Source organism: Rattus norvegicus, chromosome 17, assembly GCF_036323735.1.
Source record: "Rattus norvegicus strain BN/NHsdMcwi chromosome 17, GRCr8, whole genome shotgun sequence".
Taxonomy (NCBI): Eukaryota; Metazoa; Chordata; class Mammalia; order Rodentia; family Muridae; genus Rattus; species Rattus norvegicus.
Genome location: NC_086035.1, coordinates 56390821 through 56402080, shown reverse-complemented (window position 1 = coordinate 56402080; position 11260 = coordinate 56390821). Strand labels below are relative to the sequence as shown.

Here is an 11260-nt window from a genome sequence, read left to right as displayed (position 1 = left end):
ACCTATGTTGTCCCATATTTCTTTAAGGAAGTTATTTGTGTCCTTCTCAAAGTCCTCTGTTATCATCATGAAATGTGATTTTAAATCCAAATCTTGCTTTTCCGGTGTGTTGGAATATCCAGTATTTACTGTGGTGGGAGATTGGGTTTTGCTGATGCCAAGTAGTCCTGGTTTCTGCTGCTTAGGTTCTTGTGCTTGCCTCTTGCCATCGTTATCTATGATGTTAGGTGGCCTTGCTGTCTTTGTCTGGAGCTTGTCCTTCCTGTGGGCCTGTGATCCTATGATCTTAGGAGTGAGAGTGCTCCTGGTAGACCAGTTCTCTTATGGAAGGTTTTGGGTGTAAGAGCTGTGGGACAACCCCTGCTCTGGGTGCCAATGGAGACCAGAAGAGCCCTGTCCTAGTCTGCCCTGTGGCTCCTGTGCCCCTTGTGCTCCTGGCATGTCTCTCCTTGGACAGTCAGTAGAAAGTGGGGTCTCACCTGTGGGCTGTGGACTGAGGAGGGAGAGCACTCCTGGCAGACATGGTCTCTGCAGGTAGGTTTTGGGTCTGAGAGCAGTGGGACAGCCCCAGCTCTGGGTGCAGATGGAGACCAGTAGACCTGTATCTGTTTTCAAACTGACTTCTTTGACCAAATGCTGGGCTTCTTTTCATGGGCTCATTGACTATCCATGTATTTCCATATTCAAGTCCTTTGCTTATTCTAAACTGAGTTTTTGTTGTTTTAGTTTTATGTCTTAGTTCTTTACCAGGCATGATTGTAAATACTCTACCCCTATTTGTGCCCCCTTTTTGTTGATTTCTCTTAATACACAAAATATCATGAAGCTCAACTTGCTGTTGCTGGTGTCAGATTCAATACCACTACCGTAAATTTTTGTTGCTGTCAGGACCTCACAAAGCTGTTTCTGACTCTGTAGAACAGGCTTGGCTGTTGACTCACAGAGAGCCTTCTGCTTCTGCTCTTGTGCTAGGACATGTTGTATAGTTACCTATACTGTCTTCTGCATTATCTTCAGTGATCAAGATAAACCACTTTGCCTACACACAATAGATTCAGCATATGAGTGGATGGGAATCCATCAATATACTATAAATAGTATATAAATAATAAATTATAAAGGCATGAAGAAATGAACAAGTCAGTCATAAAAAGGCAAATATTGTATGATTGCATTCAGATGGCTTAGTTACAACTATAGAGACAGAAAACAGAAATGTATGGGCCAAGGGCTTGAAGTAACATGTGTAGTTACTGTTCAATGGGCAATAGTTTCTGTAAGGTGACATTGTGAACATGAAACAGTAGTGGCTGCACACCATGACTGTTCAGCCATGCTGAGTGACACGCTTAAACTAGCAAATTTTAACTGTTTTTGTTTGATCACAAAGAATTTTTACATGTGGTTAGCACCTACAGTATTTGGGAAACTATTATACAGACAAGTGAAAGTTCACCACATACTTAATAGCAAGGGCACACATTAGTCTGTTCAGAAATATCAATGAATATAAACAGAGCCCTAGAGTTCAGTTTGTAAGAGAAGAGGGGTAGGGGAAATGGAGGGAGAGGGAGAGGGAGAATGGTAGGGGGAATGGAGAGAGGAGAGGGAGAGGGAGAAGGGTAGGGGGAATGGAGGGAGGAGAGGGAGAGGGGGAGGGAGAAGGGTAGGGGGAACGGAGGGAGGAGGGGGAGAGGGGGAGGGAGAAGGGTAGGGGGAATGGAGGGAGGAGAGGGAGAGGGAGAAGGGTAGGGGGAATGGAGGGAGGAGAGGGAGAGGGAGAAGGGTAGGGGGAATGGAGGGAGGAGAGGGAGAGGAGTAGAGAGAGGGGTTGGGAGAAGGAAAGGGAGAGGTTGGTTTATGTTCAATGCATCCAGAATAAAGAAAGAACAGAAGCCAGGCCATTTACATAGTATTAATGAGCACAATGTATAAAAAATAGAATTTAAATGTCATGTAAAATTATCTTAGCCTGATAAGACCACAAAATGTAACAAGTTACTCACACTTAAACACATACACACATACATTGCTGGTCATACTATTGCTGCTGGTGACAAACCGTGCAGCGGGTTCAAAAATATTAAATGGAAACATCCAGAAAACAATTTATAAGTTTGTTTCCTGTTCTGAGTAGGAAGATGAACTCTCCATCTCACCTGAGACCCAAGTCATCCTTTCATCTGGAGAAACCACACTGTGCACACTACTTGAATCACCTGGTACTTATCTGGGCTATCAGATGAACTGCTGTGTACAAACCAGTGTTTGGTTTCAAGTTAACTTCGTTTACTTAATGCTGGTCCAAGAGTGCAAGTTCAGAGATGCATTTGTTTTTGGTTCATAAGAACAAAACATCAAAGGACAGATCAGTGTAGGTTGTGTGTGGCAATGTTGCAGGGAACACTGGAAAAATCACTGCTTCCATCCATCAGTACCTACGGGGATTAGGTCTACGACTGTTCCCTACCAGATACTAAAATCCACAGAAGCGTGAGTCCCTTAATGCTGCAGCATTTACTGTATTGCAGAATTGAGCCTATGCACATTCTCATATAACTTAAGTCATCTGTTAAAACAAACAGACAAAACCCCTGTGATTATGAAGGCTCCTACTAGCCTTTGATCTATCAGTTAAATGTGAACTTTCAAAATTCCCCAATGGGATAAGAGGCCTTGGATGTTAGGCAGAACCATTACTCTGCCTAGAGAGGCCCTGTTACTCAACCTCAGCATCATGTGTTATTCTGAAGCATTTATGGAGTTCAGCAATAGTGTAAGGTTCAGGATGAGTTTCAATGCCACTTGCCTTGAAACAGAAATATCAGAACTATTTGAAAGAGCTGGCTACGAACATCAATAATTATACATCTTTACCAAAGCATGCTTATCTATATTTGGTTGTGAGCCTAGCCTTTAATGGCTGAGCCATCTCTCCAGCCCGAGCATGCTTATCTAAACAGAATGTCAAGAAGTAAAAATAAGGGAAGAGTTTAGGAGAGAAAAGAAATTACTCAGCTACGTACATATTGGTGTGTCCAATCATTATCTTGTTCTGCAAGCGCTGTGTATGAACACTATGAAAGAGTTCTGCTCACATGGTCCCACGGGAGCAGGGCAGCAAAAAAGGAAATCAAAGGAATCAAGTGCCAGGCCATATAAGGAAATGTGTGAAAGCACAATCATGCTGGATATATTCACTGTTACCCTTGGTCTATAGAAGAAGTGCAAGGACAAGACTCCCTTGACCTGGCATCCTGCACCTCCCCTTTCACCAATACTCAGTTTGGCTCTACTCAGCATAAGTTTACAGCTCACAAATCTCCAAAGACACCACACACCACTGTTATTAGTCTGCTGGTTTTCAGTACACATTTGCTTTTCTGTCTTTCATTCCCCACTAAAAGTCACATTTAAGGACTCTATTATACTAGAAGATTTTCAAAAAGTTGTGCCCCATTGCCAACACTGTTTTGACACAGACCAAACAGCAGGCATATCAAATACCTTTTCTAGTCATAAACTGGAGATACATTTTCTGAATGTATTCAGATCAGAGCTGAGGGTTGGAGTTTAGACACAAGGTAAACTGCACAAAATTCTATTTCCTAAGCACTTTAGGTCTTTTGTCCATTGGACCATGTATCTTACTAGAGCAGCAAGAGCATGCTGTCCTCTATGTATTCCACAAACTTCTGCATATTCTTATACAGATGTCTGCAGAATTAATGTTTTTTTTTTTTTGTTTTGTTTTGTTTTGTTTCTTTTTCTTTTTTTCGGAGCTGGGGACCGAACCCAGGGCCTTGTGCTTGCTAGGCAAGTGCTCTACCACTGAGCTAAATCCCCAACCCCCAGAATTAATGTTAATAGGAAACTCCATGTTTACTTTAATTAGAAGCTTTTCTCATAAGCTGAAAAAAAAATCACTCCTGGCACAAGAATTAATTTTTTTGCTGCTGCAGATTAACTAAGTATCCAATATTATAGCTTTCAAAGATGTAAGTGTTGACATTACAATAGTCATAGATCTCCTGGCATTGGCCACAACTGGTTTGGTGAGTTTTCACTTCTCTGGGCAATAGCTATGCATAATTTATGGTTCTAGTGAGTTTTCACTTCTCTGGGCAATAGCTATGTATAACTTATGTGTGGGTGTATTTGTATAATCATAGCATATACTCCACTAAGTTTGAAGTTTGGCTGAATTCATGATTTTATTTGTTATCTTCACAAAAGAAAAATATTAGATTTTCCTCTATCTAAAACATAACACTTTTCAGAGCTATTTCATAGCCTTCAGAGTAAAAGATAAAATACCTCAGTGAAACAAAATTTAAGGAAATATTTTTCTAACTAGAATTTTAACAGTGGTTTGAATACACTTTTCTATTGTCTCTTTTATGGTATTTTGAAGAACCTTCTATTAGTAAATGAAACTGTACTAATAATATTTATTTTAGTTTTTAATATACTTTCTGCTAAAAAAAATCAACTTGTCAAGGAAGGAAAATATTACTGGTTTTGTTATTACAAAAACAATCCATAAATTTTAATTCACAAAGGATGAAAACACAAGACACTTATCTCATTGTACATACACTATTACAATACAATTATTAGTGGTAGACCAATACAACATTAAAGACTTTGCATACACACATGTACTTTGAAACAAGAAACACAGGACAATTTAAAACTTTTGACATGTTCATGATCACCAAGAGCAAGAACACCACAGATCACAAATTTGAGTCTAATTGATTTCCTGGTACACAGTCAAGATACAAGAGCTCTAGTACACTATGTTATTAATGGCATCTTCAAGTCTATACATTCTGGTTTAGAATTTCTCCCCACCCAAAGCAATCTGCATGAGCTGTCAAGCAGCTTGGTTTGTTACCTACTTAAGATTACAACAACACACACAATATCTTAGCCACAAGACTTAGGAGAAAGGTTTTGGACAGAACACACACACACACACACACACACACACACCACACAGATTATCCCCCCCCCCTCCCCCGAAGGTAATCTGGAAAATCATCAATGATCCTAGGAAAAAGGATCATGGTCAGAAATCATTTCCTTTCAAACACTGATGATGAGGAAGTGTGTGGTGTTAGGGAAATGTTGGTACAGAAAAAAAAAAAAAAAAAGAAAACATATGAAATGAGAAAAGTCAATCTACCACAAGAAATATGGATTTGGTTGATTTTCTAAAATGAGGTATAAAAGTATGCCAGTAAATAAAAACAAAACAATAACAAAATTAAGAACCAAAATGCACATTTCCAATGGGAAAAAAACTAAGCATATTGTAGTTTCCTTTATTAGATTAGACATTTCATATACAGCAGTTAATCTAGAAAAATACATTTAAAAATCTTCAACAGACCATGCCTCCCTCTAACAAAACCTTCCAAACCCTGTTTTATTATACAAATCAATCTTCATTAGTAATTTAAAAAGAAAATACTAAAATTTTGCAGTGTCATTTTCTATCCAACATCCAATGTACAGGTTTCCGCTATTTTAGCTGGGGTTAGAATTCTATAATCATTTTTCTAATGTCTTCTGTACATATTAAATAACCTAAGGAGCTGCTCCCGTAGTGTTTCACTATTTAGCAAGTCTATTCAGTATTTCTCAGTACCATTCTCATAGCAGTGGTCTGCCTATAATTGTAATTAAAACCTAAAAGTGCACAATTTAACTTTCCCAAATAATGGCCTCTGTCTGGAGGAAGCCAAATATTCATGGAAACAGTTAACAATGTCATGATTAGAAACATTGAGTTAGATGTACTCTGAGCCTATACAACACAGTTATATACATAAGGTAAATTATATTAGGTCCTTAGCCCATACTTACATCAAACAATGTCTGTTTCCACAGGATCATACCAAAAACTCAACATGGCACTAAATATAATAAAGATTGTTAGCTATAATTCAGTACAGCAAGACAGGTACCAAATACCCTGATTTGACTTAGACTAACCAGAACTCCAGTATATCACAGTGTTTTAAGTCCTGTCAGTGTGCTGCTCCAACAGACCACTAAGGTATCTAGAAAAATGCCATGAGACAGTAAAATTAGACAGCAAACCTTCACCCAGGGATTCTACCTGGGTTATGAGCTTCGGCACTTAAGACTGCCACTCATGCAAACACCCTGAAAAAAGCAGTACACAGGCTTGAAATGGATCAACTTCATTTGTCTTAAATGCCCAAGAGCATTTTTAAAATAACTGACAGTGAGTATCATTGTACCAAGTAAAGAGCTTATGGACCATGAGAAGGAATCTACATTATCCAGTTTGAAGATGGCAAGGACAATACCGCAGGGGACCTAAATGGTTGTCCTTACCAAATTATCCAGTGTATATGACTGGTCAGAATTCTGAGTTTTGATGTTTACTGATATTTGGAGGATGAAATGCAAGCATCCAGGATAAAATGAATCCAAATTTACAGCCAACAAAGCAGCAAATGAGGTCCCAGCTGGTGCCTTCACTCTCTTCTTCCTCTCTGACCCTCAAAAAAGTGCAAAATCAGAGTCACTGCTTGGTCCAAAATGAAACACACCATGTGTAAGACTTGAAATCTTGGAATCCAGCATCTATTCCATAGGCTGTCTTTCATAAGAGTCAACGTCCAAAGACAGTGCTTAATTCCAGGAGAATCAGCTCTACAATCTGGTTTTGGTACACAGTATGAACCGCTATATTACCAGTCTCTCTTTCTGGCTTTAGAAGGGTGGGGCCAAAAACAATCGCTATGCTTTGATAGGTCATTCGGTTTTTTTCTCCATTTTCTATAACCCTAAGGGAAGAAAACAAACTTATTTTAAAAACAGAGGAAAACTTTGAGTTGTATTACAAAGCTAACGGTCTGCGTTTAGAAAGACAATGCTTGATGTGCTGCATGACACAGGAAGGCTTTAGTCATGTAGATTTCCATCTTGCTGTTTTGGCAAACTTTAAATGTGTATATTTTACCTTAAATGATTTTAAGAACTTAAGTAACAATAATCTATCCTTTATATGGGGAGGGTATTTCATCAGGGACTAGAAATTAAAACTTTCAATTTAATATTACTAAAAATTTTTCTCTAACTGGTACTTTATTATTTTATTTACTTTTACATTTGACTTATTGTGTGTGTGTGTGTGTGTGTGTGTGTGTGTGTGTACGTGTACGCACACTTGCCACAAAGCACATATGAGAAAGTTGGAGGACAACCTGTGAGAGTCAGTTATCTCTTCCATCATGTGGGTCCTTGGGATTGAATGGGAGACCGCACATTCACCAGCACATGCCTTTACATGCGAGCCACGAGCCATCCCTACTTTACCATTTCAATGTTCTTTGTAGAGACTGAACAAAATCATTTATTAAAGTAGCCACGCAGTAGTAATCTTCAGCCATGAAGTTGTTTTAAAATAACGTAATGTGCCTCACTGAAGCTATCCCAGCGTCTATTGATTAACTTCAAGCTTGTCAGAACACCTTCTGTGCGATGGGCATCACACAAACACTTTACATAAAATATAGACTTTAACAAAGTCTTCACACCAAAGCATTTTACTAAAAGAAATGGACACTATCAGTCAGGTTTCTTTTCATAATTTACAAAGACAACAAAGGACACATTTGGGAACAGAATGATGCCTGCTGACCCTGTCCTCCGCTGTTCTATCCCATGCTTCCCAGCTGTGCAGTCCCTTACCTTTTGAGGTGTCTAAACAGAATCTGCATTGTGTCTTGATTTGGCTTTGGCAGTTGTCTGATTAGGTCCTTAACCGCAGTGACACGCTGTCTTGGTTCTTGTTCTAAAGAAAAGTAATAAGCAGATAGTTTGTAACAAACTCTTACAGAACGAAAAGCAATGACATAGTTTGGAAGCTGGTGTTTGGTAATGCACAGTGACATCTGGTGGTTGCATTTAAAATCTCTAGAGCTATACAGTCTATTGAAAAAACCTGTTAAAAAAGACTGAATAATGCAATAGCTTAATTTGTAAAAATGATTTTAAATTTAAGAAAAAACTGAGAGGTTGGAGAGATGGCTCAGCAGTTAAGAGCACTGACTGCTCTTCCAGAGGTCCCAAGTTCAATTCCCAGCAACCACAACCATCTGTAATGGAATCCAATGTCCTCTTTTGGTGTGTCTAAAGACAGCCACAGTGTACTTACTCACATACATAAAATAAATATATCTTTAAAAAAAGGAAAAACACTGAGCAGAGCAGCATACTTACTAATTGCATTAACAAAATCATTGAAATGATTAAATGTAAAAAGAGGTTCTGGTAATTCTCGAAAAAACATTTTGAGTGCTCCTGTGATGACATGAATGTCTTCCCATTTACTGTCGTTCAAGTCCAACTTCTCATCTGAAAAACAGCAGGAATAAGACATTGTAAAAATTGCTGTGAACCAGTTCTTTAAGTCATGCCAATGCTTCTGGGTATAAAGGTAGGGAGTGCATTCTTACCATGATTGACTGCAAACCTCAGCTTCTGGATCACCGCCAGGTTGCCACTCACTCTGTAGATCCCATCAACATCTAAACCTAAGAGGAAGTAAAAATTCATGTTGGAAAGAAACTCATTTGTGACTTCTGAAGATGCATAAATGTCTCCATTTTGAAATCTCACCACAGTGCCCAGGCTGGCCTTAAACCCTGGGCTCAAGCAATCCTCTGCTTCAGCTGTCCAAGCAGCTGGAGCTGCAGAGACACTGCACCAGCTTCAGAATTCATGTTCTTAACAGCTCCAAAATCATATGGGCAAATACTCGGTTCCTCTAAACATCATTTTAGACACTTGGCAGGCAGATGAAATAACGATTTACTCTGAATTCTGTTCAAAACTATTCTACATTTTATCAGGTACACACTGTAGCTAAGCTCATGAAAAAAAATCTCACAAAACTCAGAAAAAATTAGTAACACCTGGAGATAGTTAAAAAAAAAGTGAAGACCAACGCATCCATCTTTTTGCACATTATTTAATAATGTAAATGCACATAATGAAGAACCTAGCACTCTCACAAGTGTCTGTCACACCAACTGCTTATGGTAGACTTATCTAGTGGTTCTATAAAGAGCATACCACATGATAATAACTTCTTTCAGATATGGGCCAGAATCATTTGAAACTCATAGTTAAACCTAAAAGTTAAATGCCCACTAAATCACAAAGCTGTACATATGGAAGAAAAGACATTTCTAATGTGCTAGTAATCATTTAGCCTTACATAAGGCAGTAAACAGTGCAGGGCCTCCACTGTCACACCGGGCAAAACATCTGAAACTGGTAACACTAGTTGCTAACTGTGCCAGACGCTTCTGACACACACGATGGTGTGACTATACTGTCGGTCATAAGTAGGTAATATAATTACATGTTAAATTTAAATAAAAATGCCATATAGTTGTGTTCTTCTCGGGGACTCTGTATTTAGATACTTTACAGTCGAGCTCTCCTTTCTGTTGTAACACACAAGCATTTCCTGTTGTGTGAACATCCTTGGAGCACTCACACTGGCTAATCAGTCCTGGAGTTTGCCTTCAGTCACCACTGTTTCCATTTAAGTACTGGCAACTCCAAATGACTTGGCAGATATCATGGTGACATATCAAACACTAACTGTCACCTGAAGGCCTTAATTCAAAACATGTTCAAGTATGTAACGTAATACTTTTGCAAACAAAATGCTCATATATTCTCTCTCTCTCTCTCTCTCTCTCTCTCTCTCTCTCTCTCTCTCTCTCTCTCTCTCACTGTAGGATCTTTTAGTTGCCTTACTAAAAAAAAAAGGTCAAGAAATCCCTTAAAGGCTTTTATTACACTTATTTACTTTCTGGTGTGTGTGTGTGTGTGTGTGTGTATGTGTGTGTGTGTGTGTGTGTGTGTGTGTCATAGTGCCTATGTGAAGGTCAAAGGACACCTTGTAGAAAATAGTTCTTGTTCTCTCTCTCTCTCTCTCAGGTCCTCAGGCCTGTGGCTAGCACCTTTATCAGCTGAGCCACCACTGTGCTGGCCCAGATCTAGGAATTTCAATGCTGAACCAATGAGCAGTTTTGATTAATGTGAAGAACAAAACTTGGAGGTGATCTTACCATGCTCTTCGACGTGCTCAATGCATAACTTCACAAACTTTGGCACTGTCCCATTCTCTCTCTGACACAGATTAGCAAGATTAGATCCAAATACCTGATCTGAAAGAGATTTTGTTTTTAATGAATCATCTTGCTAAAGGTCAGTTCAGGAAATTGCTGAGTCCTTCAGAGTGCAAGAGAAAATATGCTGGGATCCTAACATCATTCACATGTGCCTCCTTCAGCCTCACCCCAGTCTTCCTGAATAAACTCCAAGAACGAAATTCACTCTTGTGGGAAAGCTCTGCACACTTTATTCCTCCTGTAGAGAGCTTCTCCCTAAATATGGCTTCCTTTTCTGGTCTCAGGCAAAAATCCCCTCAGAAAAACTTCACTATCCATAACTAAGATAACTGATTGCCAGTCACTTTCTGTCACTTTTTTTGAAGGCTCTGAACAGCAAACCAACCTACATCCTTTATCCAGAAGTACGTATCTATAGCCCCTAAGATTGCTACTTTGTAGTGGGCTGGCCTGATGCTGCTTGTATTTCTAATGCTAACACTGGTTCATAGACCCAACACATAGACCAAAGTAACTTTGTGACCTTGCCCCCAAGTTATTTCTGATTGGTGAATAAAGATGCCCACAGCCAATAGCTGGGCAGAGGAGACATAGGTGGAGTTTTAGGATTCTTGAGCTTGGGGGTTCAGAGGAGAACCAAGAGGGAGAAAGAGGAAGGGGAGAAGAAAGGGAAGGGGGAGGGAGAAGCCACCATGGGTTAGATGAGTCATGAAAACATGGCAGATCAAACACAGTAAGTAAAAACTGGGGCTACCCATAGGGAAGTAGAATCTAACAGCACGGATGGAAGATACCTGCCCAGCTCTTGTGCTGTTTAAGGTTTGCTGTACATATAAAGGCTGTGTGTGTCTTTATCTGGGAACTGATGGTCAAAGGTGGGGTAGAAACCCCAGATTGGGATTAAACCAATTCTACATTATTTTGTTTGGGGAAGTGACTGTTTTTATTTTATGTCTGTGCATGGGTATATGCATGTGAGTACATGTGCCCATGGAGGCTAAAGGCATTAGATCCTCTGGAGCTGGAGTTACAAAGGAAGTTGTAAACCACCGGGAAAGGGTGCTGGG

At 39.4% G+C, this 11260-nt stretch overlaps 1 protein-coding gene across 5 annotated transcripts in view; it reads right to left on the bottom strand.

Moving 5' to 3' along the window:
• Positions 1-4450: 4450 nt before the first annotated feature.
• The window catches only part of Arhgap12 (Rho GTPase activating protein 12), a 113349-nt gene continuing 106539 nt past the window's right edge, over positions 4451-11260 (bottom strand). For 4 of the 5 annotated variants that reach the window (XM_006254012.5, XM_006254013.5, XM_063276459.1 and 1 more), the window contains 5 exons: positions 10131-10229; positions 8502-8579; positions 8266-8400; positions 7735-7837; positions 4451-6827 (listed from right to left, as the gene is read on the bottom strand). In XM_006254012.5, coding sequence (XP_006254074.1) covers positions 6653-6827; positions 7735-7837; positions 8266-8400; positions 8502-8579; positions 10131-10229 — 590 coding nt within the window. In that variant the 3' untranslated portion in view covers positions 4451-6652. The remainder of the gene's footprint in view (positions 6828-7734; positions 7838-8265; positions 8401-8501; positions 8580-10130; positions 10230-11260) is intronic. The other variant, NM_001107357.2, reaches the window with a different exon arrangement.